General features: G+C 40.6%; 1 protein-coding gene across 5 annotated transcripts in view; it reads left to right on the plus strand.

Moving 5' to 3' along the window:
• The window catches only part of CUX1 (cut like homeobox 1), a 282207-nt gene that overhangs the window by 45914 nt on the left and 213758 nt on the right, over nucleotides 1-22535 (plus strand). For all 5 annotated transcript variants that reach the window (XM_082328024.1, XM_082328020.1, XM_082328021.1 and 2 more), the window contains exon 2: nucleotides 6637-6747. In XM_082328024.1, coding sequence (XP_082184150.1) covers nucleotides 6637-6747 — 111 coding nt within the window. The remainder of the gene's footprint in view (nucleotides 1-6636; nucleotides 6748-22535) is intronic.

Here is a 22535-nt window from a genome sequence, read left to right on the forward strand (position 1 = left end):
CAAAAGCATTGCATAGAGCACAAAATTTGTTCCAGTTAAAGCTTGTTTAAAAACCTACTTGGAGTCAAATTACTTGCGTACGTGGAAATAAAATGTGTTTATTGAAATTCCCTAACTAATTCTGTGTGTGAAAGGTAGTTGCATCAGTTTGCCAAATGGCAAAATACTTCTTAAGAAACATGTTTTGTTTCACGCTTATGGGTTTTGATTTTTTTTTTTTTTTTTTTTTCCCTCCAGGAGTGTAAAAAGCAGGTATTCTGGTCTTTGCTTTGTTATTTGTGTTCGTCATTCACTGCTGATTTGTAAGGCAGGGGAATGGTGGTTCTTGGTGTGGCTCTCTCGTTGAACTCTCTGATCCTGCCCCTTGCCTGTGTTAACAAGGGGCTTTACAGCGAGGCAGCCACGAACTCGTTTTACAGAAAAGAAACTTCTTCCATTGTTGCATTCTTAGAATATGTTTTACCTTACTGAGTGCTTTCAGGTTGGAATTGGTGCTTGCTTTTTACAGTCAAAATAGACATTAACAAAAATTCCCAATCTCAGCTTTGTGGTTACTTCCCTGGTCATAATCTAAAGCTCTACTAAGTGAGCATGCCTGTTTTTCCAGACAAACACATCAAGCTCGCAAAGCAGTTTATTATTTGCGAAATATTTCTGAAATACTTATGTAATCAGTACGTAGGCTTCTGAACAGGTGAAAACTATGGGGTTTTTAAGATTGAAGGGTAGATTGCCTAATGTATCGGTTAGGGAAATGTGAAATTTCCCCAAGACAAGCAGGCTGTGCGTATGCAGAGTTGTGGCAGACACTTCTACATGGGTGTCATCGTTGCACCGAGAAATTCTCCTTTAATAGGAAATTAAAAATTGCAAAAAGCTACATTGAGAGCTTTGATAGATCTGACAAATGCAATCCTGAGAGAGGATGAAAACAAAAATGAGACTACTGAAGACTCCTTTCAGTAGCAGATTATCATGTAGACTGGGTAGCTGATTGAAATGATGATAAAGGGAAATAACTTAAATACACAGAAACAAGATTTCAGGGGAAATGGTTACCACTACATTTACTGGTAGAAAATTCCTAATCTACGTGCAGTTGTGATTTGTGTCTATCCTTGTAATAAGTAAAATGAGGTTTATGGTGAAAATGTGCTGTTAACATCTGCAGCCACGCTTAAGGCTTTTGAAGGCATAGCCTAGGCATTGCGTCCCCGACTAAGAGGCTACCAGAAAAAAATCAGTCTGTCTTGAAGCTGTGATCTCTGTTTCTTGCTCCAGTGTAAGAGCTTTGTAAACACAGCAGGGATTAAGCATTTTAAAATGGGAGAATAACAAAATTTTCAGATAGAGTTACATCACAGTACTTGTGGATGATTATTACAGCTTTTTATAACTTTTTCCATGTGAAACATAGAAATACTGGTTCTAAGCAGAGACTGAATACTAGTTATGATAGATTATGTTAGAGCAGCACTGGGGGGATTGGGATGCTGAAGCACGTGTGTTTTTTGGGTCCTGAAATACCTGTGCTGGGCAGTGGCCGTAGCTGTTGAGGCATGATCAGCCACGGGGAGTGTTAGGGCGGAGAAGGGTATCGGTGAGAGCTGGACGTGCGAACGGAGCCAGCCAGAGCATGGGGAAACACTGGTTTGTAGTATTTGTTCCATTCACGCTACTTTGAGGGAAAAGGAAGCGTGGCTATGGAGAAATGGAGTGAGTGTCTGTCCTCGGAGGGGCTCGGGGCCCGTCTCTTGCTGCCGGGTGGGGATGGGGACCTGCACGGTCTCTGCCTCTGTCCCACCTGGTCAGACCAGGGGTGAGGGGTCTAATTTTGCTGTTGCCTCTCTTCCCTCCTGGTGATAGAGCTGCATCGCAGAGTCACATACACCTTTCCCACCATTGCGCTCCCAAATTCACATTTCCTATGTGTCCTTTCTCCTTATCCCGTTTCTTTCCACCATGTCCATAAAGCAGAGGGTGCTCCTCTTGCTCCTGGCTTTGCTTTTCACACAAATTATTCTTTTTAGTCTGGTTTCATTCACAGAAGCAGAGCAGGGCAGGAGTGAGCAGCCTTGGCACCGTGGGGTTCTCTCTGCCTATATAGTCTTGTTTTCTTCCACCTTTTGGATGGCGGAACAGACACTTCATAAGTACCCAAGAAAGCCTAATTTCTTTCTAGAATCATTTTCCCAAGTGAGTAGCTTTTGGAGAGCCCATGGGACTCAACTTTGAGAGATGCCAGCCAGCTGCTCGCAGGGCTCGGGCGGCAGAAGGGCTGGTTTGAAGCCTCTGTTATCAAAAGGTTAAGAGGGACTTTGGTGTGCTAAACCGGGCGGTTGTCAGAGTGGCGCAGACCTGCTGGCTAGGTGATTATCAAGGTATGCATCTTGTAGGGAAAGACATGTCAGCCGTAAAAGAAAACAACCTTGAAACCTGCCTTCAGTGAGGCTGGAGTTTTGTAATTACTTGGGGTCAACCTCATTGCAGGTTGGTGCTGAACGGGGGGATTCTGCCAGGCCCCCTCCCTCCAGCTGTGGTTTCCCACCTCCCTTTTGTAACGGTACAACACCTTGTAGCTGCAGGGGGGGCCTGAACAGGGAACTGGTTCAATGCACAAAAGTTAGGAGGGGAAAGGCGGGATACTGGTTTTTAGCAGGCTTGTGGCTCCCTGCGCAGCCATGTCATCCTGGTCTGTGGCACGAGGGTGGCAGAGGCAGAATGAAGAGGGACGGCTCCTGGGGAGCCTAAAAGGGGCTGGAAATAGTTGCATTAAAGGAAGACAAATTCACTTCAAGTTGATTGTTGTTAGAGTGGATAGCAGATTGACCCTCCTAGTTTTAGATTTTTTTTTTTTTTTATATTGCATGAAAGAAACCTTTTAATGTATGTTTTCTGAGGATTGCTTTTAATGACTCCTGCTCTTAAGAGCATAAGACTTTCTTGTCTTCTCTCTTCCCACTGCCTCCCTCCCACTCCCAATAAATTCATTGAAATGGGTCAAAGTAGAAACCCTGGAGAGAGTTCTTTAGTTATCTATAGCTTAAGCAGTGTGAGCTGTGTCTGCCCTAAATCGATGGGACTTTGGGGCAAGGGGAAAGATAATGGTCTTGCTTGTTCTCTCTCAAAATGTGCTCCAAGTAGAGACTCGCTTTTTGCAGGGGCGATTGAACGGTGGCTATTTTTGGCCAGAAAGTTTATTAGCCAGTGTTGAATCGGTGGAACTAAAGCTTCCAGGCTTTGAATCCTTTCTGTAGTCAGGTCATCACTGCGACACCTTTGAGCCCTGGTTTCTGTTTGCTTTTCATTGGAACCTTTTTGATTTTAAAGCTGTGGAGAATGACTCTGAGACATGGTCTCCTATTTTTGTTACGCTCTAAAGGACACTCCAGTATGCTTCTGTCTGTATGGTATTACCTCTCCTTTTACTTAACATCTACTTAGAGAGTGGTTGCAAGGCTTGGGAAGCATGTATACCTTTGAGTGTTATACAGTACTCAGGTTTGAAATCTCAAAGTTAATACTATTTACCCCTTAATCCATGCTTGCTTGCAGAAATAACGCATTGGCCACATTGAATTTATAAAAAAATTGGGGCATCTCATGAGATCAAGTCACAGAAGTGTGAAAAATCTTCTGTTAAGGTTTGTGGGTTGTAATCCTATATCTATTAGTATGTTTAAATAAATGAAACTTGTAGTGTACATGGTGGAGATCAAGTAAGGAAGGACCAAATAGTGATTTTCCAAATAGTTTTGATTTGAGGCTTGTTAAATATGACATAGCTTGAAGATTTAATATCTCGTTTTATATCAGATCTTGTATACGGAGCTAGATATCTACTGTTTCTCCTCTAGAATTGCATCTTACTGTATCTGATGTTAGTAAATGCTAGGCAAGATCTTGAGCTTTTGGTCTTCAGCCCACGGCGTCAAACAGTTCAGTGTAGTTGCATGATGGCATTTCTCCTTGATGATGTCTGTACCTGAGATGTCACATACCGAAATGGTTTGTGGTGAGAAATCGTCATACCTGTCCCAGGAGGAATTCTGAAAGTAATGGGAAGGTGCCTGTAGTAAGTGCGCTGGGGCACTGGTATCAATCAGGCAGGCAGGGCAAGGTTACTCTTCATTTGCCACCTGACTCTTCATGATAGCACAAAATATGAAATACGATTTACTTTTTAATCGGCCCTTTTTCTTGTTTCTCAACTTGGAAGTATAGGTCTTTAGAAGTCTACTTTTCCACTTGTACGGTTGCTTGCTAGCACTCTATATTGTAAAGCAAAGCATTTGATTCCTTGGTCTACTGAAATTCCCTCTTACTTCGTGATTTGTGTTTTCTTTGCTTTGCTTTAAATGTGTGCTTCCTTTTTAAATATAGTTTTCCAAGTTGCTGGCCGTACCAGATTGTTTATATTTTTTAAAAGCCTTCTGCTTAGCCGTTATATTGCTCTTTATAGTACTGCTTAACCACATTGGTTTCTGTTGCTCTTTTTTCTTGCATAAACTTAGCTGGGATGAATTTCAAATGTGGTTTATCCAACTGTTAAGTATTTCCCACTTTTCTGCAATAGATTTCACATATGTTACAGAATTCCAAACCAAGATCTGGTGGACATATTGCCCTGTTTTTTTCCTCAAAGTCAGAAATAGAGGGGTTTTTTTAAGCATTACATTGACAATATTTAGGTCCTTGGCTCCAGCATGCTGCCTAGCTTCAAATCTATTTGTCATATTTAGCTTATTTCCAAGGACTAAGATAACTATGGTCCGTATATTTATTAGGAAAAAAAAGTCTCTTAATTTTGTGGTAATAAACCTAAAGGGGGGAAAAAGTATTGATCCTTTTGAGTTGGAAACTGCAGAAGGCTTCTCCCCCCGCAGAGGTCAAACTGTGGAGTCACATAAACCACGTACATCCATCCAGTCATTCAAAGTTACAGGATTTACCCATACAAAAGGGTAACTAAGAATTTGGAATTAGGCTTTTTCACAGTGTCTAGAAGAAAGTTCAGGAGCCGGATTACCTTTTACTTTTTATCTGCTAGTCCTGTGTGCTCTTTTTTTAAAACTTGCCAAACAGGGGTTTTAGCAGGTGCGCCATAGGTACCTGCGGTCTGTTGCTATTTCTAACTCCTCTGCAAAAATAGGAAGAGGCAAATCTGTTGTTTTCCCATTTTGTTTCCCCGTACTGGGTGCCCAGTTCCACTGGGAAGTATATATGACCCAATGCATGGTAAAGTTTTTTTGCTAACTATCTAGTAGTAACCAAATCTGCTTTACCCTGGTTCTTGCGTGTGATGGTATCAAGAGATGACCTGGTCAGTGACTTGACCAACTACTGGAATTAGACCCCACAGGAGGGCCCAGGCTTGGTTTTTTTGGTCTGATCTGTTACAGGTTGTTGAGTTACAAACAAATGCCAGTGGCACGGCAGGTTTTCTGGTGGAGAATACTGGGTTTTTTGCATGCAGGCTGGAGGCGCGTTGGCAGAGTGGCGTGATGAAGATAGCTGCAGATGAGACCTGCTTTATGTCTTGCTCTAGCACGTTGTTCTCACTTTTTGTGAACTTCTTCCTCATCGCCAGGTTTTTCTCCTTTCAAATGAATAAGGGAGGAAAACAGTGCCAAATTCCTCTTAGGAATTTTTGGTTATAACTCCAAGTGACTTGGGGAATGATGTACATAGCCGAGTGGAGGGTTTAGCTGTTATTTTTTTATGTTACGTGGAAATACTGCAGAAAAGGAATAAACTGACAGGGAAGATTGAGCGTTGTTGGTTTATGTGCTGATAAGTGACCCGTTCAATCTATTATGGTGACATTTGGAAGCGCAGCACTGAGTAAAGAAACTGGGGTGGGGATAATGCACTCGGACGAAGCTGGGCAAGGGTCTGTAGGCTGAGCCCCTACTTCAGCCTGGTAGAAGCTGTCGGAAGATAATCTGGCATTCATCAGATGATGACTAAAAAAAATATGTTTTGCAGAGGAAGCAGGGATATCTGCTAACAATTTTAGAGCAATAGATTCCAACAGTAGGAAAAGATAACTTTGTATTCAAATAAGGAAAGACTTAAATGGAAAAAGAGCATTGCAGTGGCAGTATAGAATTATATACAGTATGTCAGTTGAAATTAAGAGTGACTGAAGTGTAACCAGTCTAACCTGAAGTATAAGGTTAAACAATATTTGAGTTTATGATTAACTTTTTTTCATAGAGTAACTCAAAAAGGGAAAATCCAGTATCTTTAAAAAGCAGGCAGGTGAAAATAAGCCTGGGTTGAACGTATCCAAGATCTGTAATCTTCACTGGCTTTGGGAATTTATTAGGAGGCGTGTATTGCATGCTACTGGTGCTGTCCTGTGTAACGTTGTGGTAAAGCCATGAATGCTTTTGAGAAAAATGGTGATATTTTGGTTGCAAGATGGAATCAAAAAGATGGTAGAACTTCATTTGATGTTATTTAGGAGGTCCAGTTTCTGGAAGCTTGGTGCTTTGTTCTGGACTGCTCCGTAGTCGCATCCGTCTCGATGTTCCAAACTGCATGATGTGCATATGAGCTTTTATTTTTACTTCTGTGAGAAACTGAGCTCTAATGATAGTTCCTTTTTTTTTGTTTTGTTTTTCTTGACAGAGAGAGCTCGATGCCACAGCAACAATATTGGCTAACCGGCAAGATGAAAGTGAGCAGTCTAGGAAAAAACTTATTGAGCAAAGTCGTGAGTTCAAGAAAAACACTCCAGAGGTAAGGAGAAAGGCTGTTCCAGTCTGTTGAGTTTCTTGCAGTAGTATATGGTATTAGGCCTACTTCAGTGGCTTTTTTTCTCTTAATGGTTTGTTTCCATGATTTTCTCATATGTATTGCTAAGTCCACCATCTTAACTAAGACTGCTTATCTTTGATGGCTTTCTCTTCAGGCAGTTTTTGCATTCTGTAAATAATGAAATACGAATTGAAGTTTTTAGAAGAAGTACGAACATTAGCCTTCCAACAGGCTTGCTCTAAATTTTGTCATAATGTAAAACCTGGAGAACTGCAAAAAAAGAATTCTTCTTCACTAATCCAAACTCTCTTAGCGCTTGGATGTAGAAAGTGACATTTCAGTGCCTGAATAAATCTGTATCAAGGGCATAACTTCAAAGATGCTCATTTTCCCATCAAAACTCAAATTAAGTTTTGCTGTTGATTTCGCTGGAAATGCAACAAGGTCAGTGCTGAGCTCTTTAGAAAACTCCCCTCGGAGGACGTGCATCGCACGCAGCAGGTGGTGCGTAAAGGGTGTCAAGACCGATGCTAGGGAACCTTGGAAAGGTGAATGCTGCGTGTAGGAAGCTGGGAGTATTTAAACTCTTCCATGCTCATGTTAGCATGTGCAGCCTGCGTGTCTGTGTACATGCGTGCATAATTGTGTAGAAAATACATACAAACTAATTTTATTAACAGTAAGGAATGCATAGCAATGCGTAGGGCGCTTTTTTGTTTGTTTGTTTTGTGGTGGGGTTGTTTTTTCCCCCCTGATGATTGCCAGCAATCTGTTCATCCGGGACCGTTCTAGGGTTTCAAAGCCCGTTCCAGATAACCGATACACAAGTATCGGTTCCTTCCAAGTGCCTTCCTGGGAGAGAAGCAGCAGGCAGCTTTTCTAACCTTTATTGCTGCTTCTCAAGTAGCAGATGCTGCTTTGCTTCCCGTTGGTACAGAGGGAGAGATGCTGGAGGAGCCTGACCCGGAGAGGGGAGAGGGAATGTCGGCGCAGGAGTGACTTATGGGGCTGGGGGAGCGTTTAACTGGCGCCCTGAGGAGGCTCTGTGGGGCAGAAATCAGTTCTCTGTGTTTGAAAAAGAGAAAATTTGGGGACTGCAGCTTTGAAGGAACAGAACTTTATGAAGGATCAAAAGAATACGGAGCATGAATGCAGTAGCTCCGAGAGGGTGAGGAATGGGTTGATTGCCTTTGCAGGAGAGAACAAACGATTGGGAAGAGGAGAAGGAAGCCGAGAAGGGAAAGGATATGGAGGGTATAGGAAATTGTATAAAATCCAGAAAATAAATAGACTTCTGGGGCCGCATTTTTGAATTGTTTGCTAGAAGCTTGAGTTCATTCTGCAAGACTTACTTGACTTGCCTGCTTCCTTCCTTTATTTCCTATAAGGAAAGCGCCAGATTCTTCAGAATGTGGCTGTAGCTGCCAGCTCCGAGCTGCCAGCACGTTTGCAGATGTGTTTCAGGATGATTTCTTTTGGCCAATTTTATTTTTATGGAGCAGAAGGTTACTGTGGGGGAAGAAAACCCCCAAACACTGCACTTTGAAGTGTGTTGTGAGAGGGCCTTGGTAGCTCGGTGGGAGTTGATATGCAGAGGAAAATTATATACTCTGTATAGTTACTTCAAGAGATACAGTGGGAAAACAATGTGCAATTAGTTCTTTCCAGTAAGCAAGATAGGGAAGTGAATGGCCCCTGCTGTTAAATCATTTGATGGTGAGGTTTTAAATACACTTTTAGAAAATATAGTTCTGTAGCCTTCCATGTAATATTTTGGAAGAGAATAGAGGTGTTTCATTCATTCAGGGACTAGGTTCAAAAGAATGGCTCTGAACATACCCAGTGTTGGGGGAAATTTGGATCTGTGCTAGATTCCACAAACTGATCTTGTGTCCTGGGACTCCTCTGAAACCACGTTCTCTTATAAGCTTGCATGGATTTTTTTTTTTTTTAGTATTCTTTTTTTCTTTCTCTGTCTTCTCTATTGTGATGTTCTTTCTGCAGCTTTGTTTCTGAACAGCAACATAGGATCTAACTCCTCTTCTGCTTTCTCTGACAGAATTAAAAAACAAAAACAGGGTCAAAGAATTAGAAGAAAGTATCCGAACGGTAATAATAGCCAGCTGCAGCAGACGTGGTATGCAGTTATTGCTCCCAGAGGCAGGGAGGAAGGAGCTCAGACGTACAAGGTCTACAGGGCCACCCTCTCCTCTCCTGTCCAAGGTGCTTGGTGTGGGAGACGGGGGTGGCTAAGGGGCAAAACCGGAGTGAGGCAGTGTCCAGCTGTCCTTGCTGGAAAACTTCACTGGCATTCCTCTTTACACAAAAGTTGGCGTTTGTGCACTGCTGTGTTCATCTTCAGCTGTTTTCTGCACTCCCCAAAAAGAAGGGAAGTCTCTGAATACTTCCAAAACTGTCTAAGCTTTGAGAAGACAGTTGAAAATTAGAAGGGAGGATTATTAACTGACCTTATTATTATTAACTTATTATTAACTGACCTTATTTTTCCCAAAACTGCAGCTTTGTCTGAAAACCTACCCAATATGGTGAAAGCATCCTTGAGGTGGACAGGAGACGCACTGTGAGCCACTGGGATTTCCAAACTGATACATTTATGTTACTAAAACATCAAACATGCTCTTTCTAATAACAAAAAAGAGTTCTGTAGTAGACGACCAGCTTGCATGCAGAACCATTCTTCAGATAGATAAATAACCCAGTGTACAGCTTTAAATTTCCATGATTAAGTAACATCTTTCTTGGTACAAAAAAACCCCAAACCACAAAGATGGAATTGTTAAATGTAACAATTTGTTTCAGAATTCTACTTTCCATTTTCTTTTTCATTCTGCATGCATCCCCATCAGTGCAGTAGTGGTTTAGCCTGTGCCAGCATCTCTTTTCCTCTGCTGTAGCCAGTCTCACCATAAATCAGGAGACAAGTGTCGACTGCCTTGACTTTCCTATCCATTGCTGTCTGGGATGTCCCCTAGACTTTCCATAATGTCTGCTTGCAAGCAGTCTCCTCTGTAGCAGAAAAGGATTCAAAAAAATTACTAATGAAGTTGAGGATATTTATACTTCTGTTTCTTTTTACTTTAAAAATGTGACAGATCTATTTGGGTCAATTCTGCCTTCCTTGCAAATTATCAAATTGCTGCAAAAGAAATATAATATTTTCATGTTTATAGGGATGACTCTAGGGCTTTTGGTATTTAAAAATGTTAAAATACTATTTCTGACTTGGCATACTGGGAAATGACTCTGGGGAGAAGTATCTCATGTTTGGGAACCTTATGAGAACAGAAAATTTGGTAGTGGTTCTTACATACAGAAACTTTTGGAAAGGGTTCTTAATTCCTGTTATTGCAAAAATACTTTCTACTTCCTCACACCTTTTAAGAGGTCACATCAGACCTGCTGCTCATAGATGTTTTGGGGTATTTTCAGTCTCAATTTGTTTCATCCTGAGCAGCTACTGCAGAAGGCTGAGCCTGGTCAGGAGATTACCTGAAACATCAATTTTACGTGACTGTTACTTGGAAGACATCTCAAAATATATCATGTGAATTGCCACCCTGCGTCAGATGATTACTTTCTTACAGTGATAATTCCTGAACTATTGTGACTAACTGTGATACTTTTGGGGTATTTTAACCTCTGTGAAATTCTTGGTCTACTTCATCATGTCCTCATATGCCGATTCTGGTGTGAATAAGCAAATGTTTGAATGACCATCTTTGAGAAATTTTTTTTATTTGCTGAATAATTTCAGTTGCAGAGGTTAATAATTTTTGGCACAAAGTGAAGATACATCCTAACGGTGATAGCGTTGCCTTTGTTTCTACCCAGATTCCTAGTTGAGTAACTACTCTTACTTACCTGTTTCTGTTTTAAACATTGAAAAGCTTATCTAATACTTGCAGTGGTGCATACTTTTACGCTAATCAACAGCAACAGTGAAAAATGCCAGAAAACAAGTAACTGAGTAAGCCTAGACTTTGTAAATAAGTAATATGTAATTGTTAAATACTCATGGAGAGTAATAATAATAATACTTACAGCTGCTTAACCTACAACTCTCCCTTGCTTTCCTTTATGATTTAGCCATGTAAACTAGATAATTGCCGAGCTATGTCTGTTATTACCAGGCTCACCTGAGACGTGGGTCATTAAACTGAGCACAAGACAAAAGACCAGCCTGAGAGGCCTGGGCCGGCTGCTCTTGGGAAATAAAATAAGATACTAGTTTTCTAATGTGAGAGCATGAGCTCTAAAAAAATCAGGCAGATGTGACGTTCCTGCGTAAAGCATACATTTGGATACAGGAGCTTGCCCTGTGAGCTTCTTCCTTTGGTCACTGGTTTTTCCCTGATGGTAAGTTGAACTGATGATTCCTCACTGTTGTTGCCCTTTACTGTTTCTTGGTTGCAGATGTACTCTATCGGTGAGACTTAGAAAGTCCAGGTTACCTTTAAGTGCTCAAATTGACATCTGTATTTTGTAATGCAGATTAGAGATTAGATCAGCAGAGTTATGGAAGGACATGGGAGAACCTTTAAACATAGGCATAGACGGCATAAGTATGTTCTCAAATAAGTAGCTTTAAAATGCCCTGGAAAATGGAATACTGGAAGGTGCCAGAAACAAAATAAATGAGCACATGAAAAGCATATCTTAACGCTGACTGAACAGATGTGGCTGCCTGCTGACCCCAAGCACTTTTATAAATAAAGACAAGTTCTGCAGTGTGACAGCGATGCTGGCACTGCGGAGCATCCAGCGCCGCACTGTTGTGCGTGCTCCCATGAGCTCGTGTACGTGTGTGAACAGAAGGCGGTTCAGCCACTTTCAACGTATTTACACCGCATCTGTCATTGTACGCGACCAGTTCTGTGCTGCTTGGTTGATCTCTAATGAGTGGCATTACCTGCCTGTGTAAAACCTGGCTTTCCCAGTTGCCCCTGTTCCCTGAACTTGGGCCATCGGCCCTGTCCCGGTCGGTTGTGTTTCTGCAGTGCTACTGCTGCAAAAGAGATAAAGATGAGTCTGTAGAATTTTTTGTTACAAAAGTAATAGTTTTATTTATGACATTATATATTAGGGTGATGCGCATTTTTGAGACCCGTGGTTCTGGTTTTTTAGGGGAAAAAAAACCCAAAACACATTATAATTGCCAATCATAACTAACTAAAGGAAATGAACACAGTTATTACGCAAGGGCTTGATTTTTTTTAATTTAAAATTCTTGAATTCTTAGTCTCCAGTGTTTCTGGACCATTCTATTGAATTATCCAGTCTCTACAGCAAAAGATAATCAAATCAGGCTTAAAAAAATGAAAATTAATTCTGCTGGTTGAATTAGTTCTTGAAATGAGGAGTATTTTTCTTATTGATGGTAGTGAATTGTGGTTGATTCCTAACAACTTTGCACAGTCAATTTTGGTCTAGCCTGTGGAACAAAGTGAAAATAATCACATTCCTAGAAAAACTACTGAAAATATACTATCTGTTTGGAAAATAGTTGATGCTCTCAGTGTCTGTGTCCATAGGGGTGAATATTGATTTGCTGCCATCTAGAGCTGGGTTGTTCTACTCCTTTTTTTTTTTTATTTTTTTTAAATTTTTTTTATTTTTTCTGTATTCACTTTCCCAGTGTGCCTGACAGAACCTAGTGTGTGGATGTTCCTTCCTCCCCTTCACCAGGAACATACGGGAATCCTGTTCATTTTGGGTCCTGACTATGGAAGAACATACATGACATTTATGTAAAATTTAGCTAGCGTAATACAACTAAATGCAGTTAATACAATTTGTAAATAGTAAATGTCTCAGTGCATGGTAGGGAATAAAAAATACCCTTTCTATGTATTTCTTGAGTTATTACTTAAAAATTATTTCAGGAAAAAGATGAGGAAGAGAAATGCTGCTTAAATTCTCTCTTTCTTCTCTCTTCCCATGACTTTGAAGAGGAGATTTTAAAGATTTTTGTTAAGAAGAAATGAATTTGCAGTTAAGGAGTTTGTTCAAGATGAATCTTTTCTATTAATTTGTATGACTCAAATGCAATTATCAATGTTTGTTTAATACTATTATAAAATTGTTTTGTATCTTTAAGAATCTTCATATATTTAAAACCTTAGCAGAATGCTAAAGACATAGGATACTTTCCTTATTGAGTTAAAACATCTCCATTTCCTTCCATAAAAAACAAAATCACAAGAACAGAGAAGTATGACTTATCTTGCAGGTTTGGAACGAAGATGAATACCTCTCCTTCAGGATAATGATACTTAGGTGCCATGCCCTCCCTTGCAGTGTTTTTATTAAATATTACCATTTTGTGAAGAGGTTCTGTTTGCAAGGTAAATGATGTTTATGGTAATTTGTACTACATGGGCTTGTTATTTCAAAAGCTAAGTGTAGTAGTATATTATTATTATATGACTTTTTGCAGAAAAATAATATAATATAGCTCCATGTCTTAAAATGTAATCTAAAAACTAGTCTTGTGGAGTCAGTTAAATCAGATCAAACCTTATCCTGGAGGTCACTTATTCATGCGTTCTCAATAATTTTGTTGTCATTATTTAATACATATTTGACTTTAGCATATTCTAATTGTTAATAGGAAAAACATTAGTGTTTCTGACATGCTTTTCTATATTATGATCTCTTGCTGCCTTTTTCACTTTATTGGAAGTGAGGGAACAATGCAAGAGCTATAATTCACAGTTGTATTTTTCTAGGATGCTCATAAAACTGACCTCCATTTTTCTGCACGTTAACCATTCTCACCACTATAATTACTAGACATTATTAATTTTTTTTTTTTAAATTGTCTTTGTCACCCACAAAAAGCTAAGCCAGAATCTCTGGCAGATGGCATCTCCCCTGCTATTTGCAGTGCACACACTCCTTGACGCTCGCAGTGATTCTTGCTAGAGCTCAGTGCGTTGAGGAACAGCAAATCCAAGCCAGGAACAAGCGTCTTAAACACGTAAGCCTTGATCTGGTGTACCTGCCTAATTTTCCTGTGTTGCAATATAGTTGTGACTATTCCCCCCACCTCCCCTAAACACTGGGTCAGTTTGATTGAACTGGCATCCTCGGTTCAGTAAAACTTTGGTTCTGGGTTGTTTTCCAAAAGCAAGGAATTTTGCTTTTCTCAGTGGGGAAAGGATGGCAGCAGAGGCTGCCGGTGGGCAGCACTGTTGGGTTGCAGAACCTGTAGAATTCGTTATGAGATAACAGGACTTGAGAAGGTCCTCTTACAAAATGAGGCCATGTTTTGGGGATTATTGGTATGTAGGATTGCAGGGATAACTGTGTAACTGTACAACAGCATTTGTAAATGTTTGAAATCTAGGAAAATAATTCCCTTGACCTGCAGAAGTAATGATGGTGCGTTATATGTTACTAGGCAGAGAAGTTTAATATGAAGCATTTTTCTGAAACCACATGGTCTAGGACACTTTGAGTTACTGTCTCCATTTTCTTTAAAAATAGCTTTAAATACATTTTCTGCAACACATTCACCTCAAAAGTCTTTTTATAAAGCTGAAAATGTATGGGTGATTACTTTATTCAAGAGTTCCAAAAATATTCAAGAGGGAGACACATCTGATTCAACTGAGCATGTTGGAGTAGCTGAAGAAATTAATTACTCTGAAGTCACTTGCTCTTAGTAATTTAGATTTATTTTATTTAAGCATTTTTCTGGTTAAACATGCTTGACAGTTGAAGAATGCATTTTTTTTTCCTAGCAACATCAGTTGCAGGTATTAGATTTCAGTCATGTCAAGGGTGCTGTATTTTCCATTGCAGAAAAGGAGAATAGGGGATATTTTTGGTAGTACTGTGGTTTACAGAGGGACACACTTGTAAGCAAATATTTACAGATTAATCTCTCTTGTTAAACAGTCAATGCTACTATGAATTTCTCCTGTCACCAAGAACGAAACAATGCAAAGCAAATAGTTTGTTTTTCTCAAGTTGTACTTGCCTTTGCTTGAACTGCTCCGCGTTGACCCCTTTGGAAGCGGGCCAGAGCGAGCGACCGGGGTAGGGGGAAGGCTGGGGAGTGGAGGTCTAAAAGAGGAGAACTTTTTCAAGGTCAGAACTTGAAGGAAAAAACTTGATCTTACAGGGCATTTGTCATCCTTCCTCCTGAAGAGCGGTTGTAGTTTAAATAAGTGTGCATTAAGACTAATAACATGATAAATTACTGAATGCATCATTGACTGTTTTTTGAGGGAAAATATTTCCATTTATTTAGCTGAAATAGCTGAGATTTTTCTCACTGTGGTACCAACAATTAACAGCCATTCTTACATTCTGTGTTATGTTACTTATAAAGGTAAGTGTAAAACTGGGAATTTATATATAAATCATAAAAAGACAAGACTGAGTACTCTCAAAGCAAGTTTGAAGTTCAGTTCCTAAATTTGCTTTGAGCCATTTGAACAATAGTTTGACTTATTTTCAAGATTCAACTTAGAAAAATAACAGGCAAGCAAGATACCTGCTCTTCCTTCCTATGTGTGTTTACCAAAAGAAGAAATAATTAAACATCTTCAATTAGTACTTTTTACTTTGTGAACAAATCTGCTGTAAACCTACTTCAGTTCATCCGCTGGACCACCTCAAAGTCATTCAGGTGTAATTAAAGGAACATGTTGTTCGCATTAAACTTATTATGTTGTCATGAATAACTCTTTCAATAATAGTTGCCAGTTACGGGAGATTCTTTTCATTGCTCTGACAGTGGATAAGTGAAAAGTTGGATCTGCTTGAAACAAGAGCAGAAACGATGAATACGTTGACTGAAAATGCTCACAAACAATATGACTAGGTTACAGATATAGTTGTAAGCTTTTCTATTAAAAAAAAAAAAACCCAAAACACAAATACCCCAACTTTCTGCAAGGCCGCTCTTTTATGGTCAGTTTTGGATTAAGTCTTGAGGTAAATTTTTAGGGGGAGACATGTTTGTAAAATGCTCTTAAAGCCTATTTTCTTCCAGAAATTTTTAGTATGTTTTGCTTGCTTAAAACAAAACAAAACAAAAAAACCAACAAAAAAAAGCTTCCTGGTAACCATTTTTAAGTAAATTACATGACATGTGAGAATTAGAGCAGTTGAGAGTCATTTTTATTTTAGAATTCTTTGTGCATTAACACATCTGCAGTGTTGATGAATATATGGAAAAATGAAATTGTGCTTCTATCCCGCCGTGTCTCCAATGTGACAATAAATCAACCTTTTTTCCTTTTAAAATGTCTGGCCTTGTAATTTATGTTTGCATAACCCATTACTAAATTCATAGTAGGTGTTTTAGTTGGCAGGCACAATTCCAGGGATTCAGTGGACCTATTTTAATACTGAGCTTTTGTTACTATTCATAATTATGTGTAGAAATATATGTATTTTCTTAATTGCTTTAGCTTTGGATCTCCTCTTACTTCTTCAACACAAATTGTGCTTTAAAGCTTTGAAAGAATTAGTGCTTTTTAGACTTGAAAGAAGAAATGGGTTTACCAGGTTGGTTTTTTCCATTTTTGAAAAAAACAAAAACAAAGCACCAAAAAAGTAATAAAGTACAAAAAGTAAAGTTGTGATGCATCCCTGGTGCTATTTATAATTTTTGAGGATTCTTTTATTTTATAGTCAAGTTGTAAATATTTAGGCCAGCATCAAGACAGTATGCAAATAAAAGAAGTTTTATTAATAACCATTATCTGGGCCCTGGTAATAAATATGTATGACTCACATAGGAATAAACCCACCCAATAAATATAAAAGCCATACAAAACCATTAACAATTTTTAATGGACTTGCAGATGGAATAATTTAATACAACCGTAGTTACTCAGGTTCCGAGTCCTGTAACTATTTCTCATCTGCTTGAAAGCTTTCATCTGAAATACATTGCTACCATTCATGATTCCACCTTGTCTCTGTTTAAAACCATAAAATTGTGGTTTCACAATTTTTGAAGCACTAATGCTTATTTATGGCTATATTTCTGCATTTTTTTTAACTGACTTTTTAAAAAGAAAGTTTTTATCGGGAGCTGCAGCACTAGGCCAGCGTTCACCAGTAAAGATGGGGCTGACTGGTCCGCTCAGTTGGAAATGACCTTTATGCCTGTGCTTTGCTGGTCTGCTTACCATAACGCAGGAGTTACACGTGCCGGCTTCTACAGCGAGTTACGCAGACCTTTATACTTGGAGGATCAGTTCATTCATTATTGCTCTTAAAGATTAAAGCTGTAAGGACCAGCATGAGCACGTGCCCTTCTGCCTAAAAATGGGTTTGTGCCTTTTCTTGTGATTCACCGAAATACGGGAAGCAAAGAAAGATATCGCCTGCTTCAGTTCAGAAATGAAAGCAATCCAGTTTGCTGAATTGGCTAACGCAGATACAGCATCATCACATCTTGTGAAAACTTCTACTGGGGTTTTCTAAATGTTTTGTTTCCTACTGGGTAAATAACTGTGCTTTAAAATACTACGGACTGTAGTTTGTTGGGGGTGGGTGGGAGGGGGGCATCGGGGACCTTTTAATGGGCAGGATATCACAAAAGAAATTCTTCTGTATAGCCTGAATGCTGATAAATGAGCTGTTCTGTGAGAAGAGGGACTTGTAAACATTCTGGAGTATTAAACGCTCATTTTAAACCAAAGCTTTCATTTAGTGCTAGATAGTGCTGGGAGTGCTTTTAAAAATGCCCAGATGTGTTAAGACTTCTCAGTCCTGTTTGTCGGAAGCGATTTGAGCACCGAAGAGCTGAACTCTTACGCACTTTCAGTGCACTTTAGGGCATGTCTACACCTGCAGAGCAGCTTTGCTAAGTCTGCTGGTATGACCACGGGTTTCAAATACAGCTTAATGTGTTCCCTGGCCGCTACCCTTGGCTGTCAGAAGCGTGCGGCTTCCTTTCAAGCTAGCTGGCTGAGCACGGCTTCGGGGACCGTGCTGTATTGCGAGTTCGAAGTGCCAGATCTCTGAAGGCTTAATCAGATGAATTAACCTGTCGCTGATTATCCCCTTTGCCTCCAGCTCCTGCTGGTGAGCAGCTGAAGAACTGGAGTGGGCAAATAAGAAGCATGAGGTTTGTGGTGCGAACAGGAAGGTAGAGGTGGGCTTGGGGCTGCAATCACCTGCACCGTGGTGGGATCCAAGTTACCCTAAATAACTGTAGTGACCATCGGAATAGCTATTGCTTGACTATCTTGAAGTGCTATCCATTGCTCCCCGTGCAAGAGCTTCCCTGGGCTAGGTGGTGCTCCGCTAGAGGCACTCGGGTCAGATGTGCACATCCCGGGCACTTTGCAGCAATTCTAGCAAAAAGCAACCGGGGTGTTGGTTCTTGTGAGCGGACAAAGGTCTCGGTGACAGGCAGTGTGCGTGGGCAGTTCTTAGGCTGGTTCTATGAGAAGGGAAGGAAGAAAAATGCTCGGATTCTTGAAATGCATTTCTCTTCCGTATTAGAGATACAGATAAAACACGTTTCTAGCTTAAAAGGAAGAACTGGCAGCAGTAAAAGTTTATTCTGTTTTGGTACGATTTCTCTCCTTGCTGTTCTGCCCCTCTCATCGTGCTGTGGCCTCTGGGGGGACGCTGCACAGTACCGAGCAGCCGGGCCCCGCCTGAGCAGGGTCCGTCACCGGCCCGCCTGCGGACTGGGCAGGGGGGGATGCTGATGCTTTAAGTGAAGAGTTGAATGTGGCCAACAGCACAGTACGGCTGTGCAGCACTCCCTGAGCCTGATGTACCGTTAAACCATCCCATCTTACTGCACACAACACATATTCTTGCCTACAGTGCACTTGGTTCATCCATGCAGTTAAAATAAGGGCAGCAATAAAGAAATGAAGTACTGCTTTGTTAGGAAAGGGAAGACATTTTTAGTCCAAAAAAATCCGGTAACTGGTTGAAGTAGTTCTTCAATTAATGCTTGATAAAGCAATAAGCCAGTTTAAAATATATTTTCAGTTACAGGAAAAGGCATATATTAAGCTCACCTGTTGAGAGGATTAACTCAGCTAAACACGCTCATTTTACATGAGACCAAAATAGATCCTTAAAAAACTAATACTGAAATAGGTTTACAGCCGATAGAGAGATTTCCTTCAGACCTGTTTTGTGGTATGCTCATCTGCTTTTTCAGGAATTTTAAGCATTGAAGGAATGAAGTCAAAGCTGCTGCTTGTCTTTGAAATGGATGCCTCTTTGATAAGCCTCTGATCTCTGTACCCAGAGTTGTAGCAGCAGATTCAAACACTGATTGTAAAATTGGGAGACTAAAATGTAGCCACGACAGCTTCAAACACTCTGTCTCTCTGTCAGATTCAATGCACAGGACATTGCCAGGAGTTAAAACGATGCAAAATTAAAGTAGCCTACTAAATTTACCTGCCATGGAGAATCCACAAAAGAGCTGCCACTTCTAATCCTCAAATTCGTTTCAAATTATTATTTTTTCAAATTGGACTCCCTGATCTCTTCAGCTCAAGCTGTTGTACAGATTTGAAAAGCTGTCTCTTCTTGTCAGATCACTGGTTTAATAATAATAATATCTTACATTTATATAGTCCTTTTCATCCTGCAGCTTCCTAAAGTGCTTTACAAGCTTTATATATACAAAATCGTGCAACCACCTCTTGGGTGGCTGGTGCTAGTCAGCCGGAGAAGTGGCTGGCAGCTTGTTACCCTCGCCTGCCTTGTTCACATAAAAGCACTGGGGGAGAGTAAAAGACACGGCGACGATCCGGGTTCATCCCGCGGGGATGGCGCCTTCATCTCCTGCGGCTGGGAGCCAGAACCAGCGCAGGGATGTTCTGTCCACCCCAAAACTGGGGACGCGGTAAAGAAAAACCATCCCTGCGGTCTTGCAACCCCAGTGCTAGTTTTGTTTTGTGATTATTTTTTTCTTTGGTGTACTCTTAGAAAAATACCTCAGTCTCTGCAGTTTGGGGGAGCGAGAGTAACTTTGCATGACTGCTTTCAAAAATGTACATGTGGAAAATGCAGGTGCCTTGAATATAAAGCAGTTATTTAAAAAAAAAAAATAAATCCAAGCCTCTGTATTCTTACTCATGTGTTTTTGGTGGAGACTGCTTGGATAGCTAGTTCTAACCTGTCAGTAAATGCGTTGCAATTGTTTCTTTAAACCTCCAGAAGCTGGGGATGATCATGCAGAATAGCTTTTTGTCAAATTAGTTCTAACTTTTGAGGGAATACTTTCTGGGAGAAAAGAGGTATTGAAGTGGGATGTACACTGCTCATTAGTGGAAGAGGCACGCATGAGTTGAGCCACTCTGCACTGGTTTCTGAAAGAAGAAAGGGCAAGAACACATTGACAGAGGTTTAGACACCATTAATATCATGAGACCAGTTTTCTGTAATGATTGATCTACCTTATTTTTTTTCTTCCGTTAATACTTCATGTTACATTTTTGTTTGGCTTCAAGTTTGCCCTTTTCAAGATAGTTGCCTTTCAGCATCAGCCATATTTTAAAAAAAAAAAAAAAATCAGTCTCCTTTGTTCCTAAACTTTAAGAGCCGCTGACACATGTGGAGAACATCCAGCTCTGATGTGTTCTGCAATTTGGATCATGTCTGACCTCATAACTTTTAAAAATTATCCCGAGTTCTGTGTACTATTAGAGACCATTTACCGTGTCCAGATTCACACCAAATAATCTTGCCTTCTTCCTTACCTACCATTCGGGGGCATAGGGGATGCTAAGGAGGAAGGCTCCTCTTCTTCGTGAAGGGAAGGGGTTTTACTTGAATGGTTCTTGAGCCAGGAAGGGGGAAGGATGGAGACCCAGATGTGGTCTCAGAGGCCTTCAAAATGTGGAAAAAAAGAAAGCGTGCATCCATAGACACTAATGCTAATGGACACTTATCCTGTCTCTGGCTGTAAATTATTGAGATCCTGCTTCTGTCTGGTAATGCAACTTAATCAGAATCGGTTTTGCTGCTTTGACCCCATAGGGAACCTTCTAATTTGAAGTTTTTACATTTTGTCTAGTCACTGTACTGGGAATCTTTGTATCCAGACTCCTGGTTGCATTTTGAAGAGGCATGCTCTTATATTTACATGAAAAACTAGTATCAGAAGGCTCCAATTCAGTGCTGTAGCTTTTTCCTGCAGTCCTTCAGTTGACGGGCAGCTGAGAGGGTACAACTTGCACAGCAGCTTGCAGTCCTGCCCTCTGCTCAGGACCTGGAGTGATTGAAAACATCCCCGTGCCACGACTTCCCAAGCAGAATCCCCCAAGGCAGACTACTGCCGAGGGTTGTCCTGTGCAGAGGACCTCTTTCTAGGACTCCTGCATCTTGCAGCCTTTTCAGGTTACAGCTTTTGCTTTTTTATCTCTGTAAATGAGATGCCTGTGACATTGCACGTTGCCTCCTTGCAGCCTTAGTGCCTGGGTTTTTTTTTTTCCAGTTGCCCCATGGGCCTCAACAACATTGTAGGCAGGAAGAAACCTGGAAATCAGCTCTGCCAGTTGCTTTACATACATGCATGTAAGTTGAAGGTCAGTTATTGGGACTGCCCAAATGCACGACCGTGGCACAGCATTTTATAGCTCCTGGTGGAGGTTTTTTATGAGGCTGTGCAACGTGGCATAGCATGAGTGCTCGCCTTACCTATCTGAATGCTGCCTCCATCGATGGGAGGTGCACACTCAAGCCATCTTCTGTTATTCCATTAAGGACGGTCACTAGTTTTGTACTGTGTCAGCTCGAAGAGAACTTACACCTTGACGTAGTACAGACGACAAGGAGAGGTGCTTCCACCTTGGGTAGAGGCTGAAGGGTTGACGCTGCTGCAGGTCAACATCCTTTCCGCTATTGAACTAAAAGACACAAAGTCTGTGTGTAGTTCCCTAAGAGATTATTTCACTGTCGTGTTTAAATTCAGTGCTGGAAGGAGCCGGTGTGCAACAGCACGTTAATGGTGATACCCGAGAAGATCGGTACTATGGTGTGCTCTTTATCCATGCTGACCGCAGGGTGAACAGGGCTCATACATCTTTCAGTTCAGTAACTCCCCTATCTTTATTCTCTTAGCCTAGTCTGCAGGTTTCTTAAAGGGATTACACTCCAAAGCCTAGGACTTAAAGCTAGTTTTAATGAGTTTGATGAGCCTGTGTAGCAGACTTTCATAGAAGCCTGTCCGTCTAAATAGCATTTTTAATAGCAATTCCCTCTGCTCAGGAGATTAGCAAGCTTAACGCTTTGAGGGCTTCTTCCCCACTGGATGGTGGCACATAAAGACAAGCTCTACTGAACTGTAAGAGTCTTTGCCAAAAATGAGTATCTTTAGACTTAAAGTTGCAGCTCACTAGTGTTAGGGCTGTCTTTGTTCATTGCCAGCAGCGAAGTGTGGAGTGTGTAAGCTAAGTGCTGGTGGATGCTCAGCTGCACCTCTATAGGCTTCTACCCTAAAGTTCCTCACCACTGTCTTTTGTGGACGTTACTACTTGCTGACCTCCCATAAGTGATAATTTGCTCAAAAAAACCCCAGCCTTCAAGATTACTTATTAAAAAAAGTAATCTGTGAATTCATATTGTTTACTCAAATTTCTGTTTAAATTCTTTAACTGTGAGCTAGCAAAAAGGCACTCAGATGCTTTGCATATGTGTGTATATTTTGCATATATATATTTATGTATAGGTACACACATCTAAAAGTAGTTCTACTTATAGATGAAACTGGTAATGGTGTCTTAGAGCAAGTGTGCTACAAT

The sequence above is a fragment of the Platalea leucorodia genome, assembly GCF_965183815.1.
Source record: "Platalea leucorodia genome assembly, chromosome: 16".
NCBI classification, from domain to species: domain Eukaryota; kingdom Metazoa; phylum Chordata; class Aves; order Pelecaniformes; family Threskiornithidae; genus Platalea; species Platalea leucorodia.